Here is a 24,599-nt window from a genome sequence, read left to right as displayed (position 1 = left end):
AAAAGGCCCATGTTCCCACACAGGGAAGAATACCCGCAGGCCTGGTGGTGGGGGTTGAAGTTGGACTCTTGAACCACTGTACGGAACCTAAGGGGCTCCCTACTGCTCCTTCTCCTCCTTCTCCTCCTCCTTCTCCTCCTCGGGCAGAGCAGCAGGGCCACACCCTGCCGCCGCCCGGCCCAGCCGTGGGGCCGCAGCCCGGGGACAAAGGCCTGGCTCTGCTGGGAGGCGCGACGAGCAACAGGTGAAATGTGGCCTGACAGGTCTGATGGGAGGCTGTGCGTGTGTGTGTGTGCGTGTGGTTGGGTGTGTGCGTGTGTGTGAGAGAGAGCAAAACAAACAGAGAGAGAGAACGAGAGCGAGGGAGGGAGGGAGGGAGGGAGGGAGGGAGGGAAAAGAGGCGGGGTGTTTCCAGTCAGACTGACTGACAGACCTGTCAACCAGGTGGCACACAGACACACAGTCACACAGACACACATACACACAGAGGGTGGAATACTCGGTCCACACACACGGCTCCAGCTCTCACTCTCTCTCTTCCTCTCTCTCTCTCTCTCTCCACTCTGGAATGGGACTGTAGCTCGCCCTTTGGACGCTCTCGCTCAGACCTCAGGGCCTCCTGCCGGACGCCTGTCACGGACCCCCGGTTCCCCCCGGCCGAGCCCAGCCAGATGTCGGCCGCTCGCGGAGGCTAAGCAGACGGTGTCAGGAAGCAGAGGGCGGGGCCTGGGAGCCCAGAGAGGAGCAGCCAGCGGGCTGACGGACAGACATGAGGCGCTACGGCTCGCCTGGACGGGGCTCCACCACCACCACAGAGGAAGGGTCGCCCCCCGGAGAGGTGAGGCCCTGGGGACCAGGGGGCACGCACACTCACACGCTGTACACACACTCACACACACACTCACACACACACACACACATACACGCTGTACACACACTCACACACACACTCACACGCTGTACACACACTCACACACACACACACACACACACACACACATACAGGCTGTATACACACTCACACACACATTCACACATACACACTGTATACACACACACACACACACACATATACATGCCGTACACACACACACACACGCACACAAAGCATGTGTATATGTATATATATGTATATTTATACATATACACATATAGATTTACATTCACAAACTCATACACCCACACCCACCTTTTTGTGTGTGTGTGTGTGTGTGTGTGTGTGTGTGTGTGTGTGTGTGTGTCTATATGTCGGTGCCTATATATATCTATACATACATGCACATACGGATATACACACACACACACACTACACAGACACATATAGGCACACACCTATACTGTATATACACAGACAGACACCCACAATGAGAGTTTGTCTGTGTGTAAGGCCTTTTACACGTAAGGCCTTGCAGAGTGTTCTTTAGTAGTGAGGCCTGTGCCTGTGGCTGTGCTCCAGTCTCTCCACAGACAGGCCAGCCTTCCTCTGCTTTTTATTTGATAAGCTCACGTTAAGAGAAACGCGTTTCTGCAATGAGTCAAGCACTTACATTAGCGTAACAATAACGCTCAGCTGCTGCAGGAAATTATCAACTATAGCAGCAAGAATAGTGAAAAATGGGCGCAATCCAACTGTTGAGATTATCACAGATCTAACCGATGTGTTAGAAAGACGTGTGCTTGGGTAACAATTCACCCCCTTTGTTTGCTGTACTGTTATGTATTCTGGAAACAGGGCGGGGAGGTGGACTGTCAGACTCTGATTAATTTACGGTATAATATGTGATCTAAGAGTTTCCTTTATCAAATCAAAATATGAAATATAGTATTTGTTTCTGTCCTAGAGGAGAATCAGACGTCTCAGACTCACACTACATGCTGTCAACGATGAAACCGAGCCCAAAACGACAAACCCTGTGAGTAGACGCTCTGAATGAGAACCTTTCATCACACGTTACATAGGACCTATTGTTTTAATTTAGGTTTATTTAACCTTGATGTAACCGGATGAGACTTGTTGTGCTTGAAATCGAGTGACCTGTTCAAGACAGAAGATAAAACAATTCATCAGGTTTACAAAGACAACAGGCCCTCAGAGAAGCAGACAGGAACCTCTGGTCTAACTACAAATCTGTTTAAAGTCAACTTGAAACTGACTAAAACTTTCAAGTTCCACGTCCTTTAGAATTTGAACAATTTGTCAATTCCTTCTGCAGGGAGGTTCATACGGAGCAGCATGCTTAAAGCCTTTAAAGATGGTACACCAAATTGGCCTTAGGAGCCATTACAGATATTATACATACCCATTTACTTTGAGAAGAATAAAAGATTTAAAAGCCCACCAATAGTCGCAGTTCCAGGGAAGGCTAGAATGTGTAAAGTGTAAGTTGTGGTAAAAGTGCTTGGATTGCGGATTGCTAATACAGGACATGTAAATAAACAGAAAAGGAAGATGTTGAATGCAGTGATATTCATCGTATTGTTATCTTGGACAGTTATGTAATAATATATGGGCGTGTGCATTTTCACAGCTGTCTCTCGTTTCAGTTTCCACATTTCAAGTCCAGATGGACTGTTGTAAATGTCTTAAGGGAGACCACTAGTTCAATGTAGAAAATATGCTTTAGAGTCGCCCCTTATTCAAGCAAAATGTGTTTTTGCATTTCACGCGGTGCTCACACCCCATGACAAATTTGTTTGTTGTTTGACCTTCCGTCAACATAACAGCTGGCAGCTTAACAACATCAACACTGAGGCTGTTTGTTGAAGCGTTTGTTCATCTGGTACAGCGCCACCAACAGCATCTTAACCCGAGCGTCCGTGCAGCCCCACTCATCCTTGGCACATGCTTCAGGCTAGGAGCTGTTTGTCGTAGGTGGTTCGCCTCCCGCTGTGTTTGAGACGGAGTTCTGCAGCGGAGAGAGGGAGCGGTACGGGTTTGACAGTCCAACACGGTCAATAACAAAGATAGCAGGCCAGATAGACACGCTCTCTGTACCTTGGCCTGGGTTATGTCAGCCGATAGCCACGACTCACTGGGCGGGTGTGGTCCTGACGTTAGGGGAACTCTCCCAGAGAGCAGTCTGCTCACAATCTCATAAAGCAACAGTGACGTTGATTAGTTAAGAATGAAGGCGTACATGTAAATGTACAGCCGGAGAGCGCTGCGTTGTGTATGATAAACATCATGAAGTTACATAAGCATTATTCATGCAAATCGAATGCACGTGTACTATTTTACAATGAATAGCTAATAATTAACAACTATTTGCCAAAGGTGAATAATTGTTTTAGTACATACTACACGTGAACACAAAAAAAAAAAAATAAAAAAAAATATAAAAAAAATAAATAAACAAGGTAACACTTTTTGCCAGATTTTTTCTTTTTTCTTATTAGCGGTTTATTTGTTTTTATTAGCGTGACGAGGCGACCGTCACCTGATGAAAACAATATCCATGGGATATTGCCCAATATCCCGAGATAGCGAACCAATCAAATTACGCCATTTTAGGAAGTTCACGTGTAGCATATACTAATAAATAATAATTCATTCATTCATAATGACTTAATGGGGTGTATCGCAAATCATACGTTTATTCAAAAACAAACATATTCGAGATCCTATTAAATTAATAATGTTGATGGAATCAAATGTCTGCAAGGGTTCAAAGACGCTGCAGCATGTGATATTCAGACATGAGGCCAACCCCTCCAAGTCATCCTTAAATAAATAACTTGTTTAATGAGTATGACATCTTTGGAGCGTGGAACATAACATTGTACACAACGCTGTACAGAAACCACATCTAGGTCAACCTTCGTCAGCTGTATGATCAAAGGAAGGGAGATATAGGTCAAACAAGAGGATTCAAACAATCACAACTCCCTCTCCTTAAATATGATCCAGTAGGAACTGAAGAAACGTTGAACTAGGAGTCTTGTAATCTGACACTCCAAGCGCCAGCCCATCTAGGGTCCGTGACCTGTATGATATGAAGGATTTCTAAACCTGGAAGTGCTGGAAACTGAGACTTAGGGATGTTTTTGTGGAGGCTGCCTTGGGATTTGTGTTTCATTCTTACGGTCTTTAACATGGGACATGATGTCTGAATTATATACGATACAACCTGTGCTGCGGTGATGTCGCATGCTCTGTCAATAGACAGATCACATCATTATGTTCATTAATATGTTTTGTGTACCATGTACTTGTGGCGTGAAAAAGAATTTCCCCTTTGGGACAATAAAGTCAAAAGTCAAAAGTTTAAAGTCTAAAGTCTAAAGTCTATAACCCAAACCTCCAAACGGATTAATTAGAATATCCACGTCCAGACAAGATGTAAAATGTGCTCTAATACCCTGTCCTGAAAACAGCCATCCTAGGTTATAAGATGATCTGTATAAAGGTCCTTTAGACACTCTCTAAATAAGGGAGAGGTTGTAAGGAGCTTAGGTCCGCCGGATGGTCCGTCTCTGTAGCTCACAGCGGCCGGGCTGCAGGCCTGAACTATCGCTCTCTGATAGCACTCTGCCTGACTCAGAGACATGAAACCCGCTTGGTCCATCAGGACACACTGGGGTCTTTGTTCAGGTCCTGCTTCCTTCTATCTCGTTGGATATCTTGTCAGACAGACGAGGGAGGGTGGGAGAGACGCAGCCTTCGGGGTGAAAGGTCTCTTTGTTCAAACTTTATGAAGAGTTTATTTGCTCCTGAGTTTTTACACGATGGATTAGATTAGAGAACGGTGGGCATTTTAATACTATCATGACAATCAGAAGCAATGGCAGTGATAGATGGATGCAGTATATGAATTATCTGTTACAGAATATCTGATTATCTTCCATATCTGACTTTGGAGATAAAGAAATCCAAGCAAAGTTCACATGAATGTTAGCCTACTAATAATAATATGATAGTCCTTACAATTAACATGTAAACTACATTCCTTGGTTACACCCAGCCAGTAGGGGTGTTTGAGTCTATCTGTAAAAGGCTAATTCTACTGAAACTCAAACACAGAGCATGCGGTTGTAGATTTTCCAGTTTTCGGGGAAAACCCCCCAAACGATAAGCCTCCAATGTCATGTGATATTTACACAGAATAGACTGTTTGACTCCCGCAGGCAAAACACTTCCATAAAAACAGCCTGGTCCAACCCACACTTCCTATACACTGAACCTGGGGAGATCTCTTTGTCTTCTTTTTTCACACAGGATGCGAAGGAAGCGGTGGCCAATGGGGTTTGGAAGAAGAAGAACGGGCTGGTTCACAGAGGGAGGCCGGTGGGCCGCGAGGCCCCTGAGCAGGTAGAGACCCCCTCCCCATCTGGGGTGACCAGGCTGCCTGTGTATTATTCAATCTTTTACCTAGCTGAATTCAGGGGGATACACAACAGTTATTGTGTAGGAAAGGACAACAACAATTCCTGTTGTTAATACATTCTGTCCATGTCATAAATGATCATATACATAGAGTAATTTACTTAACATTGTTTTATAAACCTATGCACAATGCAGTGATGCATCGGTCACATACATCGTTTTTACTCACTGGACCAAATATCGACCTATTTTCACATGCATCGATTGGCAGGCATTGATCCTATAGAGGTTACCTCAGACTCATCTGTCCTCCACACTCACCGCCTCTCGACGTGCGCTGAGCTGGGTCTGCCTGCACGGGGGCGACGGGGAGAGAGGCAAACCGCTGCGTACGGTAGAAGCTCCAGAGGTACTGGGTTACAGAAACCTGACACTGCCTCCCTCTCTCCCTATCGGCACCCTGCACCTCCACCGCACGCTCCTTCACTTCAGCTTCCGGTTGTCAACCTCATATTCCCGCGGTGCCTGGAGAGTCATGACTCTCCAGGCAGCGCATCATGACGCGGTGCCACAGCTCTATGCACAGTTTATACTTCTAAAGGATTCCAGTGCAGGGAGGGGGAACACCGCGGCCACCGGTTCCTGTGACCATCCCGGTGAAGGAGTGTGGCTGCCACGGTAACCCTACCCCTCTCTCTCGCCTCAGCACCTGAGGGCCTTAGCCAATGGCAGCGGGCCCCCGGAGAGCGGCGAGCGGCAGGGTGGGCCCAGGGTGTACGGCGTGGTGCAGAGGACGGGCGCCGACCGCACGCAGGAAGTGATGGCGCGGCAGTGGTCGACCAATCACCTGCAGGACGAGATGAAGTACATCAAGGAGGTGAGCGGAGACGACGGCTGCGGGGCGTCGCCACGGCGACGAGGGGTTCAGTGGGGGCGCGGTCGAGGACGGAGGGGGAGACGACGCACGCACACACACGCACGCACTCACGCGCACACACACACACACACACACACACACACACACACACACACACACACACACACACACACACACACACACACACACACACACACACACACACCGCGGCCGGGATTAGAATGGTTATGCTTTTGTTTCTTTATTTGTATGGACAAAGCAGAGAGCTCATTGTTCCAGGTTTAAATACTTTAGGTAGATGAACTGCGTCTGAGGGGATTCTAGCCAGAGCTTGTTTGCGACCCCGTTCCCCGTTAGGCTTTTTTAGATTTCTACACATAAAATGATTAAAGGTTGGTTAATGCCGCTATTCATCCGCCGCTCCAGTGTGTGGGTCATCTTCATCAGGTGGATGAGCACTAGGATGGACCAGGGTGAACTTGCGTGTCCCTCCCTCTCTGTGCCCCAGGTCAGAGACTCTCTGGAGAAGGTCAGAGAGCGTATGTACGGGCAGTTTGGAGGAATGCAGCAGTCCATGCAGAAACTCTCCCAGGAGATGAGGGTGAGGACTCAGGGTTAATGAATACATGAATACCTCTGTTAACAAGAACACCGTTAGTTAATGGTTACTAGACCATTAGTTAATGCGTACTACATTAACTAATGTTAACGAAAGGATCATTAATGTCCTATTGTACAGTATGTGTATATGTGTATGCATATATGTGTCTGTGTGTGTGGGTGTATATATATGTGTGTGTGTGTGTGTATATCTATATGTGTGTGTGTGTATATCTATAAATGTGTGTGTGCGTGTGTATGTATGTGTGTGTGCATGTGTGTGCGTGTATATCTATAAATGTGTGTGTGTGCGCGTGTGTGTGTATATCTATAAATGTTTGTGTGTGTATATACATCTATATATGTGTGTGTGTGTGTATGCGTGTGTGTGTATATCTATAATTGTGTGTTTGTGTGTGTGTATATATCTATATATGTGTGTATGTGTGCGTGCGTGTGTGTGTGCGTGTGTGTATATATCTATATATGTGTGTGTGCGCGTGTGTGTGTGTGTGTGTGTGTGTGTGTGCGTGTGTGTGTGTGTGTGCGTGCGTGTGTGTGTATATCTATAAATGTGCGTGTGTGTGTATATCTATATATGTGTGTGTGTGCGTGTGTGCATCTATAAATGTGCGTGTGTATGGATATTGTAACGTGTCCGTCCGTCCGTCGGTGCAGATGGCCAACTCCCAGCGGCGGACCCTGGAGTCGGAGGTGCGTGTGCGGACCACGGCCATGGACAGCTACGACCAGATGAACGGCTCCCTCATCTCGGCCAACCTGGACCTGCAGGTACGGACAGGGTCCTCTGCACTCTGCGGCTCCAAGGGTCCCCCAGGGGCCCGGGTGGGGGGGCCTGAGGGGCACGCGTTGACTAAAGGGCTGAATATGGCTCCACGTTCACGCCACGCAACGGGGTCACGGACCCCTTACGTCCTTGCGGACCCTCCTTGCGTCCACCACACGGGCCTGACGTGCGCCTCCCAACGATTGTAACCATCCGTCGAGGCGAAGGGCTGTGATTGGTCCGCTCACTGAAACCCGACGCAGAACCATCAAGGTTCAGGACCGCGTTGAGGCGCCTGCGTGGCCGTTGCGCTGGGTGACCGTGGGACCATAATCAGCGCTTAACGGGGCCGTCTCCCTCCAGAAATCGCTGCTGGAGAACTGCCAGACGCGGGTGGACATGCGGGACGAGGTGAAGACGCTGCGCAGCTCCCGGCAGGAGACGGAGGCCCGGCTCCGCGAGAAGGAGCTGCAGCTGGCCTCCGTGACGGCCGAGAACCGGACGCTGAAGCTGCAGGTGAGGCCGGGTGTAGCGGGGTTGCCGCTTCCCACTTGCCATTGCCAGCGAGACCCTTGCGCTGGCTGTGGTGGTGGGAGTGCTAGAGCTCCCTCTAGCGGAATGCGGGGGTGGTGTTTTGCGTTGCCGCCTCCTCTCCTCAGTCGACGTGTACCCCGGCTGGGAGAGGCTGCCGTTTTAAGGGTTCTCATCCATGATTTTCCCCTGTTGAAAATATATCCAGAATAAACGTCTGGCTGCCAATGGTTTCATCGTCTCATTCGCAACGCAACGAGAGAGAGAGAGAGTACCCAACCGCTACACGGGCACACACTCACTAGAGAATACACAATCACAGACACACACCGACACACAGCCATGCAGTAACGCACACACACACACACACACACACACACACACACACACACACACAGACAGTCGCGAACACACACAGGCACACACACATACACATACACACACATACACACACACACACACACATATACACACTCACTTTCAACATTGTGGTAAATAACAGAGTTAACGTTGTGGTATTATATTACAGTAGAAGACCGATACTACCCGATTACTATAGAGATAGTATTGCATAGTATTTCTCTCAGGGATATCTTAGTGGCGAGTAGTATCATCTGAAGTGGTCGTAAAAAGCCTGTCAGGAATGCAAATTGTGATAAAGGACTTTACAAAGATGCCGGACTTGAGGCTTGGCTTGTAAAGTATAACTATCATGAGAAGCAGGAATGCTAGTTATTCTTTTCAAGTCCAGCGTTGTTTTCCCATGAGGCCGTTCCAGTCTGTCTGCATGTTCCTCACACTCTGCAGGACTATTCGAGCGATGCTGTGGTTTGTTCTCCCAGGTGGAGGCGACAGAGGAAGCCCGCAGCCTGGTGGTGAAGGAAGTCTCCTCCCGGCTACAGAGGGAGTTCGACGAGAGGCTGATGGCGGAGCAGAAGAAACACAGAGAGGAGATTGAAAAGCTGCAGGTGTGCATTCCTTCCATCACTGCTCCTCCTTTACCCACACAGAGAGTGTAGTGACAGGGCCGGCCACCGAGAGATACGAGGGATTGTATTGGTTATAAGATATTGTTCCGATTAGATTCTGTTGATGTGGCATATTTACATTACATCTACTTAAGGCCTTTGGAAGACACTTTTATCCAAAGCGACTTACAGTAAGCAAATTTGTCTGAATAAAGGGAAACAACAATCTATCTCGGTACAGTAAGGATGTTCATGGAACCAAGTTCCAAGCACTTACAATCACTTTTAAGTGCCAGGACGTACAACATACAATAAGTGTGTACTTTAAGTGTCCGGACGTACAACAACCAATAAGTTTGTAAGAGGTGTGTGTGTGTGTGTGTGTGTGTGTGGGGGGGGGGGGGGGGGGGGGGAAGGCTATGCGGACTTCAGCTGAACTCTGAACATGTGTTCCTCGTGAAATGCCTCGACAGATGTGCTTTGCCACGTCAAAGAATTACAATGTTGCTCGTAAGATCTTTTGGTGATTCAAGCTCAGGTGCACGTCTGAACCCACTTCTGGTTTTCCTTTCCTGCCCAGGCCCAAATCGACGAGTACGTCAGACGTCTGGAGGAGGCAGAGACCACGAGCCGCACCGCCCAGGCCCGGGTCGCTGAGCAGGATCGGAGGATCGGAGAGCTGGAACGCCTTCTGGACTGCATGGGACAGGTAGGGCTCTCGGACCCCCCCCAGGCTCTCTGTCCCCCACCGGGCGGACCGACACACAGATACTGCATGAGCCCAAACTACAGAATGATGACGTGGAAGATGTGTCGTGTTGAGACTTGAAGCCTCGACTCTCCTTGTGGTTAACCGGCCAGCGCACGATCACTGATTCAAAATGTTTTGCCGGTATACATGTATGCATGTATGTCAATTATGACACCCATTGCACTCCTGATCATCCCTGGGAGGAGCGATCCCCCACTCTGCGTTCCTTCTGGAGATATAAACACACGGCCTGTTAAGCCCTTTCAGACTACCTGTGGTTAAGGGCTTTACAAATACAATTGAATTGTATTGAAATTTCATTCTCATCGTAGGAGAAGACCCAGCTCGGACAGAAACTACAGAAGTGTGAACAACGGCTCCGCCTGTTGGAGCTCGCTGATCAGACGGATTCCAGCGTGACACAAAGGTACCCCAGAGAGATCCTGATCAACATCGTGCTGTGTTTGAGTTGCTCTTCATGGGAGTAAAACTGGTGTTGAGTTCTAACTGATCACCTCACTTAGATCCAAAAGTCTGGAGAATGAAGCGACAGACCTCCGGGAGAGGATCAAACATCTGAACGACATGGTGTTCTGCCAGCAGAGGAAAGTCAAAGGAATGATAGAGGAGGTGAGGACCCCTGTCTCCATTCAAAGACAGACGGACAGACGCTGTCTCCGCATGTCGCATTCCAACCTGCGTCCGAGTGTCACTCAAGGAGAAATAATGAGTGTATCTCCGAGGGTACTGAAATGATGTGCGTAATGCTACTCGCTCAAGCAATGGGATAACCAATATTCTCTTTTTATGAAATGCAAAGGTTCAATCGCTCCGGGCTAAGATCGCACAGAAGGACGTTTTCATCTCAGAACTCCTAGACAGGATTGCCATAGTGGAATGTGAGGTAAGGTGGCAGTGGACTGACGGCCGTTCTCATCTCAGGGTTGTGGGGCTCTCGCTTTACGACTTGATTGGAGTTGAAGTGCTGATGCTTTCAGCAGATGTCTGTGTCATTTCTGTGTGGAGGTTTACTGTACCTATCAATTCACTTTTCACACCGGATGTCAGACACCACCTGATTCCTTTGCATGATCTGAACTGATCCCGTTCTTTCCTCTTTTCTTTTCCTAGAATAATGAGTTAGACGACAAGCTGAAGTATTTTATGTCTGTGCAGAATAGGGAAAGAGATAGACTCCAAACCAGGGAGGTTGGAGTGGGCTGTGATTTGCCCTCTAGGTAAGAAGTTCAACCAAAACAACAACAACATGTTAACCCAAGAGAGAGAGAGATCTCTTGGGACAGATCCTCATTCTTTGACCTGACCGTGCGTCCACAGGAACGAATCCCAAGGCATGCCCGACGGGCGCCCCCTCCAGTCTGAGCCGAATGACTTCCAAGGGCCGTATCGTCCGGTCCCCTATTCACGCAGCTCCTCCCCACCCAAGACCCCCCCGGCTGCCTCCCTGCCCCCCAGTAGACTGGAGAGCAGTTTACTGAGGTACACTCCTCTCCAGTACAGCCGCGTCCTGCAGGCCAACCCCAGTACGCCCCCCAGCGTGGCGACGGCCTCAAACTCTGAGAGCCCCCCCGGCGATGAGGCCGGCTCCACGAGCCCCTCCAACGGCTCAGGTCCAGCCGACGCCAGCCCCCCCGCCCGGGCTCCTACGGCGAGACCCCCCTCTCAGATCTACACCCCCTTCATGAGACTCATGGAGATTACCGCAAATATCAAGATCGATCAGTAACCTTCACTTCCTCGTGTCGGCCTCATGGACATTGCCAAATCAAAAGAAGGGATATATATTTCTGATTTGAAAAGATAATTTGTATTGCATTTTGGGTGAAGACAGGGAAAATAAATATAATGATGTTATGAAGGGGTCAAATGCTGGTGCGGTATTGTAATTGCATGTGTGGAGTATCTATGTCGGAGAAGCCTTTTATTGATGTGAAACATTCAGCCCCGTTCTGCAGTGTTACTGTAGCTGTATATAGTTTCGGCACTGTAAATCAAAGGTTGTTAATAATACTGCTGGTTTGTACTTTATTTTGTTTACAATATAGTCCACCTGGAAGACTCATTGAAGGATAGGGATCATATGGGAAGGGGTCAAAACCATTCCTTTGCATTTTCCTCTATTTTGGTATTTGCTCCCGATAAATGAAGTGAAGTATTTTGTTATTTTTTAAACTGCATATTTATTACAATGTTTGATGTTGAACATGGGTGATAGAAATGCATCCAATGTTTTACCAGTTTATTAACTAATGAAGTATGGTGCATTTGAATGATGGAATATGCTTATACATTTGTATTTATGGAACTTCCTGAGCCGATACAATATGCGAGGTGTTTTCTATCAAAAGTAGAATCATCTATGCCTCAATCAATGCATATCAATCTGCAAATACAACATGAAGCCATATATATTTTGAAAATAAATTTTATTTATGTTCTCTATTGTTATTCTTGTCAATTTAATAATCCGGGTCCATGGAAGTAACTTACCCTAACACACATTTATTTGTAGGTGACGTACTATATACCTAAATGTTTTTTAATTTTATTAATGCCATTGAAGGTATTACCATGACAAAAAAAAACTTTCACAATGAGTAAATTAATATAAATAAAAAAATTGGTCTTATTTTATGAAAAAGCAAAACGGTGTTATTCCCCTCCTGCAATTCAATCAATCTATTTGTCCCTTAAAATTTATAAGAAATACATTTATCTGGGAATGCCATGAGCAAAATAATACATTTTATAAATTATATAGAAGCTCTTTATGAGAGAATAATGATACAAACAGATGTACAGAGTAGAAATGGAATTAAAACTTAAAGGCCTACGTGCAGGTTAACCGGAAGTTTTGATTAATGGGTACATGAAGCACTCAGAATATGTGCATAATTTATAAAATGTCTCCAAAATAAATGTTAAAGTCCAGTTTTTGTCGTTTTTGGCAGTAACGGGTGTTTTCTAACGCCATTCGGCGATGACGTCACGTTGGGGAGACGTGGTGGAAGGTGGCCTCAGCCTAGTACTAGAACTATGGGTCTAAGAGGTGGCAAGAACCGCAAATAACACGTATGATGGCCCACAGCAGTATCATTTCGAACCAGTCAGATGTGATAGGGCGAATGAGGAATTGCCGAGAACTGATGGCGGTCACAGCCAATTAAATGCATGGTCAGAGGAGAATGAGTGGAGAGTTGCCATCATTTAGCACGTTGGAGCTAGTCAATGAACAGCAGTGCATACAATAACGACACTTTTGTTTATTTTTACTGTCAGTGAATAGCACCGAGTGAAAGTCAACGTTTTCTTTATATCTAGTGACAGCGATTATGTCGTCAGTACCGGTAAACTTAGTCAGAAGATCTAGAAATAGAAGGCATAATGCTAGCTATGGGCTAACTTAGCCTATCGGACACGCAATCAGTGCCTGCAAGTATAACCGATCGTGGTGTGACATTATTTAACCATCAATCTACCGCAAATACGACCGACACTCTCTTACTAGTCTCTACCCTCAATTCTGCTTTGGTCCGTGTCTCCCCATCGTGACGTCATGCAATGCATTCTGGGGGAAATGAGAATCAATAGCAAACCGCTAAAATAGTACCTGCTTTTTCGTATTACATTCCGTTTTGTGATACCTAACAACATTAAATACAATAAATAACAGTTTAAATCTTTATTACCAACAAGCAAATTGCACAAATTCGTTGGAAAATTAACCCGGCAACACGGCCTTTAGAATGGTCGCTAGGTGGCAGTGCAGCTTGATTTGACAAATATTTTACACAAAGGCGAAGAGAAAAACTGGTTGGTTGAAATCAAATTGCATTATATCAGAATATAAAGTGTGTCTTCTTAAGTTGGGGCATATGACGAACCTATTTATTATCTTGCTTTTTTCTGTACTTGAATCTAGAGTTTGGAAGATGCATTGTTCTCGTCCCGGTAGGGGGCGGTTACGCACCATAATGAGGTGCATTCTCCTGGTCGCCCATAGGGGGCGGTGACGCACCATAAGGAGGTGCATTCTCTTAGTCGTCGGTAGGGGCGGTGACGCACCATAAGGAGTCTGGGTTAGCAGGGAAACAGAAGATGAAGAAGAAGATGACTCGGCGGTAGCGCCGTAATAAACATATGGAGTTAGTGAGTCCAGCCAGAGAATGATATAATGCTGGCTATATGAAACAATAAACATGTTTCTTACAACGTTTGTATATCATCTGTTCTCTAGCTAATACACCTCACCAGATATGCGTTCATCGCGGCCAGAGAGCCAGGGCCAGGTGGGAGATCTGAGGAGCAAGACCAGAGAGGAACTCCAGGAACTCCTGGTGCGACAGGAGCACATCCTATCAAACAGGTAGGAGACCCTAATCTATGATCAATGACATCTTATTCAACAGGTAGGAGACCCTGATCTCTGATCAATAACATCTTATCAAACAGATAGGAGACGTTATGATCAATAGCATCTTATCAAACAGGTAGGAGACGTTATGATCAATAACATCTTATCAAACAGGAAGGAGACCCTGATCTATGATCAATAACATCTTATCAAACTGGAAGGAGACCCTGATCTATGATCAATAACATCTTATCAAACAGGTAGGAGTCCCTGATCTATGATCAATAACATCTGATCAAACAGGTAGGAGACGTTATGATCAATAGCATCTTATAAAACAGGTAGGAAACCTCAATAACATCTGATCAAACAGGTAGGAGGAAGACTAAAGGAGATCTAGGTCTAATGATCAATAAGATATGAATGCACTATAGTCATCTATAGGGCGATCCGATATGGGCTGCATATGTCTGCTGTAAGTTGTGTTCATGGCCGTCTACTGTCCAGGAGATGGAAATACTCGATTGCATCACACTGATTCGTGTTACTGATACGTCAAAGACGTTACACACATCGTCTACCGAATACCCAGACTGTTTAATCACACGTATCACCAATATGAACACATTTTGCTTCCGACACCATGGAATAACCGAGATGTTTTCCTCATCCTCCTTAATATCGCACACACGTCACCTGACAGCTGACAGCTGCCTCCGCTCCATCCGGTCTCATTCCTAAACGTTGTGTTGAGTGAATAATGAAGTGACGGCAGAATGCTCTGTTTCCAGGCGCTTCCTCCGCAGTCTTCCAGACGGCGGGAGGAAGATCTCTGATTTTGCTGAGAGAGTTCGCCTCGCCGTTGTTGAGCGCGACGAAGAGGAACAAAAACCACGCCTGCTGTTTTCTGTGGGGACAGAATTGCAGTCCAAGTACCAGCAGGCTTTCTCTCAGCGACAGCATGGGGTCAACCCCGGCGCTGGGGCGTCCTCCGACAGCAGGCCGGGTGAGGGTGCTGCGGCCGGAGAGATGGACGCGTCTCACTCTGATCACTCCAGAGTGACCGTTGGAGCTGAGCAGACGGCCGTGGCTGGGCTGGACTCCGGCGCCACCAGAGAGAGAGACCTCATACAGGCCCTGGAGAAGGTCTCGCTGTCGGACGCGTCGAGCATCAGGGCGCCCCCGGAGGCCTTGAGGAGCAACGCAGAGAGGGGCGACGTGTTCCTCAGAACGCCGCCGCACACCAAACCCAACTACCTGGAGGTCCTGGAGAGGACAGAGAGGGGCGACGTGTTCCTCAGAACGCCGCCGCACACCAAACCCAACTACCTGGAGGTCCTGGAGAGGACAGAGAGGGGCGACGTGTTCCTCAGAACGCCGCCGCACACCAAACCCAACTACCTGGAGGTCCTGGAGAGGACAGAGAGGGCGTCAGGCGACCAGAAGCAGAGATTCAAACCAAATCAGTAAGCGTTTTTTTGGGAATATTCATATGAATATTTGATTTGGGTCCATAGCCTCCAATATGTTTAGAACCATATACGTTTATGCATTTGATTGTCTATGGCTTTGAATAAGCGTATATAGACGCTTTCTTCAGTTGGCTGTTTTTAGCCGATTCTATCAAAACGCTATAAACTTGGAACGATGGGGGCATTGGTTATTGTAAAAACTAAATCGCTATTTTAAACCACTTAAAAGCCCAACACTTCATTGGTAGTATAATAAGGGTCTTAACATATAAAATTAGGCATTGAGAAATTTGTAAGTGTACAGATTGTTTATTAAAAAGGACATTTTATACACACAATACCATCAGTAGATCACCCGTTGACGCCATTTTGTTTTTAAGACTCGATAGGTAGATTGACGAACACAGAGATTGTGCCATCCATCAACAACATGCAAGCTCTGTGTTCGCCAATCTACTTATCGAGTCTTAAAAACAAAATGGCGTAGACGGGTGATCTACTGATGGTATTGTGTGTATACAATGTCCTTTACAATAAACAATCCGTACACTTACAAAGTTCTCAATGCCTCGTTTTATATGTTAAGACCCTTATTATACTACCAAAGAAGTGTCGGGCTACTTTTAGCCTTTTAAGTGGTTTAAAATAGCGATTTAGTTTTTACCATAACCAGTGCCCCCATCGTTCCAAGTTTATAGCTTTTTGATAGAATCGGCTAAAAACAGCCAACTGAAGAAAGCGTCTATGTGCGGTTTTCGTGCTCCAAAACGAACGCTTCAACTCGTTATCATACAAAACATATCCCAAATACATTTTACACCGGAATTCCCCTTTAACGTTCCTATCCATGTCTTTATTGCAGCCTTAGCCCCAGTGCAGAGCATCGCTCCTCCTCAGAGTCCCTGTCAGATGATCAACCTCTGAGACGGGCGCCGCCGCCGCCCTCTGCAGCAGCACGGAAGGAGAGGGACAGGAAACACCTCGACGACATCACCGCTGCCAGGCAACCCCCTCTCCACCACAGCCCCGCCCTGCTGCTCTCCCTCGAGGAGTCGGCCGCGCTGCTGGAAGACCAGGCCCGGAAACACCAGGTGAGTACACACCAGTGATGGGTCGGTCGCCAGCGATTCGGTCAGAACGAACGAACCCCGAAGGTGAACGACGAGGACTGGTTCCCAAAACAAGAGAACTGATTATTTTTTCTTTTTTTTTAAGCGTATAACAAAAATATGGTCATGTCAATAAAATATACAAACAAACAGAGCTTCGTCTCCCCGCGACCTTATATCGATTGAGTCTAAAACGTTTGCATCGATTCAGCCAATGAGAGAAGGTAGCAATCGCGTTGCCATGGCCCAAGGGTAAACAAATGATAAGGCACCGCCACACAAGTTAACTAACGATCGCTGTAGGCTTCAATATCATGCAAGCACTTTGTTTTCTTTTTATTTTGTTCTACATCACAATTGCTTGCTTTAAAAAAGTATTGTTTTTACCTACCATGACGAGTCTCGTTTGGCCTAGTTGCTAACGTGCTTCACTGATTATTAACGCTACTTGGAAGAGCCATTTAATTCTTACTGCACCCCATTATGTATTAAGGATATTTATGAAAAAAAAGGCACGTATTTGCTTTATATATATGCTTAATATTTACACTTAACCTGGGTAATTTCACCAGAACATTAGAAAGTAGTAGGCTACATGCATGTTGATTAACATTTATTCCATAATTTCCGATTCCCTGGCAAATGACTTAACAGGCCATCTGACTTAACGAACGAATCAAACGCATGAATCAAACGAACGTGATAGTAAACGGAACTGAAAGAACTGATTCCCGGAAAATAATCGTTTTGCCCATCCCTAGTCCACACACACAAACACGCACACACACACACACACACACACACACACACACACACACACACACACACACACTCTGAGCATATAAAACACAAAAACCCAATTTGTTCACAGACTAGAGCATCAGAAAATGTCCTCAATGCATTTCAGATAAATGGGATGTCTTTGCAAGACCGAAAACCGCGTTCCGTACAGTTCAATGATTCTTAACGCGTTATTACCGTGTGGGGAAAGGGCACCAGATAATAATAATAACTTTATTTATATAACACCTTTCAAAACAAAGTTACAAAGTGCTTATAATGGCGTTGATGTCACAGACCTCAGACTGTCTTTCCGGTTCATATTGATGTTACAGATCTCAGACTGTCTCTCCTGGCCCGGTTCATATCGATGTTACAGACCTCAGACTGTCTCTCCTGGCCCGGTTCATATCGATGTTACAGACCTCAGACTGTCTCTCCCGGTTCATATCGATGTTACAGACCTCAGACTGTCTCTCCCAGTTCATATCGATGTTACAGACCTCAGACTGTCTCTCCTGGCCCGGTTCATATCGATGTTACAGACCTCAGACTGTCTCTCCCGGTTCATACTGATGTTACAGACCTCAGACTGTCTCTTCCAGTCCATATCGATGTTACAGACCTCAGACTGTCTCTCCTGGCCCGGTTCATATTGATGTTACAGACCTCAGACTGTCTCTCCTGGCCCGGTTCATATCGATGTTACAGACCTCAGACTGTCTCTCCTGGTTCATATCGATGTTACAGACCTCAGACTGTCTCTCCCGGTTCATATTGATGTTACAGACCTCAGACTGTCTCTCCTGGTTCATATTGATGTTACAGACCTCAGATTGTCTCTCCTGGCCCGGTCCATATCGATGTTACAGATCTCAGACTGTCTCTCCTGGCCCGGTACATATCGATGTTACAGACCTCTGACTGTCTCTCACCCGGTTCATATTGATGTTACAGACCTCCGACTGTCTCTCCCGGTTCATATTGATGTTACAGACCTCAGATTGTCTCTCCCGGTTCATATTGATGCTACAGACCTCAGACTGTCTCTCCTGGCCCGGTACATATCAATGTTACAGACCTCTGACTGTCTCTCCCGGTTCATATTGATGTTACAGACCTCTGACTGTCTCTCCCGGTTCATATTGATGTTACAGACCTCAGATTGTCTCTCCCGGTTCATATCGATGTTACAGACCTCAGACTGTCTCTCCCGGTTCATATCGATGTTACAGACCTCAGACTGTCTCTCCCGGTTCATATTGATGTCACAGACCTCAGACTGTCTCTCCCGGTTCATATTGATGTCGCAGACCTCAGACTGTCTCTCCCGGTTCATAGCGAGTTGTGTCCTTTCAGGAGCTCCAGTCCAGAATAGCGAGTCAGAAGCTGAGTGAAGCGCTGAAGGTCTCCATGGGGAGCTTCGTTCCTGAGACCGGACCCAAGGCTGCCTACAGAGATGTCCCCCACGATGAAGACCAGCCGTCTTCAGAAGAGGACTAGCCTACAGAGAGGTCCCCCACGATGAAGACCAGCCATCTTCAGAAGAGGACTAGTCACCGTGGTGGAGTTATGGGTAAACCAGGCCTAGACCTCTGTGTCTGTGTCTCATGTCTCCAGGCCGGAACCCTGCTTCTGGTTCTACCTTCTGGAGAGGAAGTTTTATCCCAGGCTGTGGGAGATTGATTGTGAACTCAGGTGATGAATCAGGACCAGCTCGATAACTTGGTCCCATCCTGCTCAGCTTCAGCTCATTTGAAAATATAATAATTCAAAGTCAAAATGTTTAGTAGTGTTTCACATACACCATGACATATGGCATATGAAATATGACATACACTTTTTATTTATTTGTCAAAAAATCATATTGGTAAATTCAATCTGTTCTCATGATTGCAATCGTATCGTTATTGTGATTTAAAATTGCAAACTATAAAATCAACAATTTGGTACCATACTTACATGCCCAAAAGCAGACTTTTATTTGGTGTTTTGTTTCAACACATTAATAACCAGATGTGTTCAGATATGACAAGTCCTGTGTGAGATGATGGAGCGCTCAATAAAATAATCTACTTTTGTAAACATTCCTTCTGTGTGAGAAATGATTTGACATTCTTCAGGTCAGCCAGATATTGGAGGTATTTTAGCAATTATCCTAAACAATGCCAACGTCTCCCTCAATCTATGTCCACCAAAGCTCTAGTTTTTAAATAAAGTATTTAAGGTTTTGAATTGAGATTTGCTTTGTTGCAAGTCTCTGAATTGCAACAAAGCATATTCTGAATCCTGTCAATAATACTAATAATCCAGTCTGTGGACTCAATACCATATATATTTGAATGTATGTTGATATTTACTAACTCAGCTGAATCTTTCATTGTTTTTAAAGATGGTCCCAAATGTATGTAACACCTTAAGGAAGGTATTAAACCTTTGTTTAAGTCCACATTTGCAGTTTCCAACAGTTTTCAAGTTATGGCTAAGTCATAGTTGAATACAAAAATGAGTAAATATTGGTTTCATGTGAACCAGTATCTTCCAGTATCCAGTTTATTTATTTAGTCTTAATCGGTTATCTTTTAAGCCCTTGACTCAGACATGTCTGAATTCTTTCCAAATGTTATCAAAGAAGCAATCTGTGAGCCACTTGATAAGATTATCGGGAGGTCGTGAAACATGGAAGCTGAAACATCTGGATCGGGTTTGGATCCTGTGGCGAGGATGGGACGGTGAGAGGGTAGAAGAGTGATGCGACTCGGGGAAAGACAACTTCTCCAGGGTGCTGTTGTACAGTAGATAAGACTTGGCAGTCAGGTTCTCCTCTCCTCTCCACACTGTCTCTGTTGGTCCTCTCCTCTGTTGACTTTGCTCAGCTTTTCTTTATTGGGTTTTTAGCAAAAGGCCCAAAGAGGAATTTTAATTAGTTTGCAGAGAGCGATGAGAGCTGCGGGGACTGATTCCATCTGGCTGCTGATGATCTGTGATAACCTTTGGTAATTGTTGCTGAGACATCGGTGGGAAGAACGAAAAAAAACATCTGGCCGGTTTAAGAACGGACTGAGGAGAAGTGGCACTCGGTGTTGGTGCTTCCTACCCGTTCAAACACCTGATCTTAGAACGCTTTCCCTCTGAATGCTTTCAATAATTGATATAACTTTTAACAATACTAGTTGCTTTATTTCTTTCCTCTCAAGATTGTTTTTCAGCGTTCTATTGTCATTTGAAACTAACTCATCGCCTCTGTTGTAAATTGGTTCTCCCTCAATGGTCTCTGAAGAAGAAGAAGATGGGAGTCCAGACAGACTCTGTCTCTCTGATAATAAATATGAGTTATCGTCCTGGTACTGGTATTAATTAAGGCATAAGCAGCACTACATATAAATATGGAGACTGTTACCAGTTATGAGGCCCATTCTGATGCTGTAGCCTACCATAATGAAGGGAAGCTTGGACCATTTGAATAGTTGTTTAATGGAGAGAAGTTATTCGGCGAGTTTGTGAAGCCAGGGCCTCAAATTAATATTGTTCTCCCCAAGTAGTCTGCAAGTGATTTGCTCCGACTCCTGAGGCCAAAATCACACATCTCGAGGGAGCAGAAATAATTTGGTTTTCGGAGGGGGAAAATAGTAGTGATTTCATAACCCGTTCTTCAAAGACAAGTCGACTCCGTGTTACCTTAAACATGTGATGTGTAGACTGGCATTAAGAACAATTGTGTCTCCCTTGAATCATTGCATGATGTGTGCCGTGTTGGAGACTGAGGTCATTCTTTTCCCCGCCTCTCTCATGTTTTGTGTTATTTTAAAAGGGGATGTACTGAGATTGACGCAGCCCTTAGCTGAATCATCTTAATTCAGGGAAGGAGAAACACACACCCACACACTGATTCAAAAAGATGATGCACTACACTAATACATATTAGTGTATAAATAAAAATGAAACAAAAAGTTATTAGTCTGACTAACATTGGTCTGATTTCTCTTGTGCACTGAAAATGGATTGTTCTCCGGGAAATGGAGGTGCTGTTATTTTGGGCGCGTCTCCAGTCCCCCGCAGACCTTAATTGGATTAGGAGGATTAAGTCATGAAAATGGATGGATGGATTTTGACCAGTTTGACAGTTTGCCTACCTTTCAAGTTAACATAACATCAAGTGAACTTTAACTGCCCAACGCTTAACGCTCACGATTGTTGAAACTGAAATAAATGCAAAAGGTAAACCATATGGTGGATAATAAATCATCCATCTACCGCGATAAAAAGGCATTGGTTGTAGTAACAAGAATTGGCCAGTGGAGGGCAGTAATGCATCTACACACATCTCTCTGCTTGCATTTCCAGTGGGCCCATACTCATATTATTGCTCCATAAAGAAGTATTTTATTATTTATATTTCATCATAACATATCTTTCTCTAAGTTTTAGTGTGAAACTTGGAAAATCTAATAAATTGATTCATAAAAGCAAAACCATTAGCAAGGTGGATTGAATCTAAATGTGTTCTAATCGGAAATAGGTTTGTGTTAAACAACGATGCACTACTTCTACTGACGCAGCCGCGGCAGATGTGCCACTGGAACAGAAATCCCCCGATGTGTCCGAGCAGCACTGACTCACAAGACAAACCTTTAAACACACACTATTTGGTATGATCACTATGTCGAGCAGGAAACTCCCACCATATCGACTTGGAACGCCTTGCATGGCCACCCTGTGGCCGAAACAAACGAAACCAAACAGAAAGAGAATAGGAGGAGAAGGTAGGGAGACAGAGGAGGGTGGGAGGGGGGGAGGAGAGGGAACACGGTTTGTGATGCGAGCCCCGGGCCAAGAAGCTGCCACGGCCTCCATAGCCGCCCCACGTCCGGGCTGGCAGCGCATTGAGCGGGCTGTTTTAGGGGGCTGTCAGGGGCCCATCACAGCCAGGACGCGTCTCGGTGGGGGTGTGGAGGGCCTGCCAGGGCACGGCGGGGGAGGGGGGCCCGGGTCATAATGAGCAGAAGGAACTCCCGTTCTCGCGTCCACTTCCAACAATGCACTTTTTTACACAACTTTTTATTTCATAGATCTCTGGTTGGAAAGAAATCCCAAACTCCGGGCTGGAGGTTGTATGCACGTTCAATCAGTTTAACGCTCCACACATTTAAGTGTTCTTTAAGGCACAATTAGACCAAGGTTGTGAAACACTATAGTTGTTCTGTTCAATGTTACATGAATATGTAGCAGTACAAAATGAAAACATGTTTCAATGACCCCAGTTACATTTTAAAGTATAGTAGTAAATATATGAATATATACGAATAAGCATGGGAATTTATATGTTGACATAGGCTATGGGCAAAGATCTGAAAACTGTAGTTCAGTGAAATGTTTAGTGGTTTCTGATATCTGGGAAGTGGAAAGTAGAAATATATATGACAGTGATCGTGAAATGAACAGTAAACCTCACTGTATATGACAGATCCCCTGTCCTCTCTCTGCTGGGGGGGGGGGGCAGTGAAGGGAACTCCATCCTGTGTCGTCGTATTTCGTAAGTAAGATTGTGTTTAATAGTTTTGCGTCAGATACAGCGGTTCTCTGCCTCGGGCTCTGTGTTGTACTACGGTGGTTGTAAAACAGTTTGTGAAAGAAAAAAAATGAGGCAATCCTCCTTTGTCCAACAATTACTGGGCTCTGTATGGAATCGCTGGCTTGTTTATATGCTGTAATGTTGTGTTCATGCCAAACTCACTCCGAGCCCCAGGCCAGGTGTTTCTGATTGCAGTTTGGTTTTCTTTTTTCTGTGTGTGGAGCAGAGTCAGCAACACAATGCAATGGCTGGCAGCCTGTGGGATACCGATCAGGAGTCTCTGGGAGGAACGGGTTTAGGGCCCGACACCTCCAAAGAAAATAGGCTTCGTAGACGCAGAGAAGCTAATATTTGTTATTGTACGCTTTTTTTTATCACCACATGAGTGCGATTTAAATGGATTTTCATTTAACGAAACGATTTGGCAGCAATAAACCAACTCTGCAAATGACTAGTGGTCAAACATGCATTGTTTAACAAAGAGGAGCTTGTTGCTCACCGCCTCTCCTAAGCCCAGCCAGATCCTCCAAACAAAACTAGGAACATGGAAAACCTAATTGGTCGTGTATCGCTCCAAACAGATAAAACAATAGTACTCTCATATAAAGCCCGAGACGTTCCTATTTGAAGCTCATGTGTCAGTTCTTCCAATGGGTTCAATGACATATAGTAACTGTTCAGCTGTTGTTCTGGGACTGGACAACAATATTCACTGGACTCGCTTCTGTTTTGGTTTTCTAAGACCTCCTTGGTAAAAATGTTCTAGTATCTGTTAGGTCTTCTATTGTTTGTTTTTCTCTCTTTCCTACGAAACCAAAGTTGTATGTTGAAATGATAAGACACAGCTTGGACATTGATGCGGGAACTTCTGCTTTAAAAAGAAAGTCATAGATCAAACAATCAGCTAGCGTCAAATTAAAGGTCATCCTTATATTAGGCTGACTTATGAGAGGAGGGATGTGTCATGTGTTCAGAGGACCACACCCTTGATCACATCCCCATAATCACAACAGAGAGGTGGGGTTGAGTTGGATGGGGTTAGGTGCAGGGTTTGAGTTGGGGGGAGGGGGGGGGGGTCTGGCTCCCATGAAAGCAGCAAACTCCAATATCTGTGGGGTTCTCTGAAAATACAGCAGCATACTATTGTAATTACAAATAAAGCTATTTCCCCTTCCCCATGCAGAGGGATATTGACGTTAAGCACGGGATAATAGAACGCTGGTCATTATCGGGAAAATAAGCCCAGACAGGGCGAAACGGAGGTGTCTTGCTTCGCCCTGAAGGGGCTTATTTACGACTCATTGTCAACAACTCAGCGCAAGGCCGGTAGAGTCCCCCCCACCCCCCCGTCAACAACTTTAAGAGACCCCCACAGAGATGGAATTATAACTCGAACCCTGGTTAGGTGGGGTGTGGTTGGGGTTGGGGTTTTAGTGGGGTTAGATGGGGCGGGG

General features: G+C 45.8%; 1 protein-coding gene across 1 annotated transcript; it reads left to right on the top strand.

Moving 5' to 3' along the window:
* The first annotated feature begins 470 nt into the window (after positions 1–470).
* Positions 471–19,663, top strand: polr2m (RNA polymerase II subunit M). Its single transcript, XM_079737041.1, has 19 exons — positions 471–838; positions 1,842–1,913; positions 5,216–5,308; positions 6,030–6,200; positions 6,709–6,801; positions 7,479–7,592; positions 7,951–8,103; positions 8,961–9,086; positions 9,667–9,795; positions 10,170–10,264; positions 10,362–10,467; positions 10,658–10,741; positions 10,969–11,075; positions 11,176–11,580; positions 13,781–13,809; positions 14,113–14,224; positions 15,004–15,678; positions 16,547–16,775; positions 18,933–19,663. Exons 1-19 carry the CDS (start codon positions 770–772, stop codon positions 19,074–19,076), a joined length of 3,006 nt encoding a protein of 1,001 aa, XP_079593167.1. The 5' UTR covers positions 471–769; the 3' UTR covers positions 19,077–19,663.
* Positions 19,664–24,599: the final 4,936 nt, after the last annotated feature.

This window comes from Pollachius pollachius (assembly GCF_949987615.1).
Source record: "Pollachius pollachius genome assembly, chromosome: 5".
NCBI lineage: Eukaryota > Metazoa > Chordata > Actinopteri > Gadiformes > Gadidae > Pollachius > Pollachius pollachius.
The sequence above is the reverse complement of the archived record's forward strand: the minus strand, read 5'-3'. Positions and strand labels throughout refer to the sequence as shown.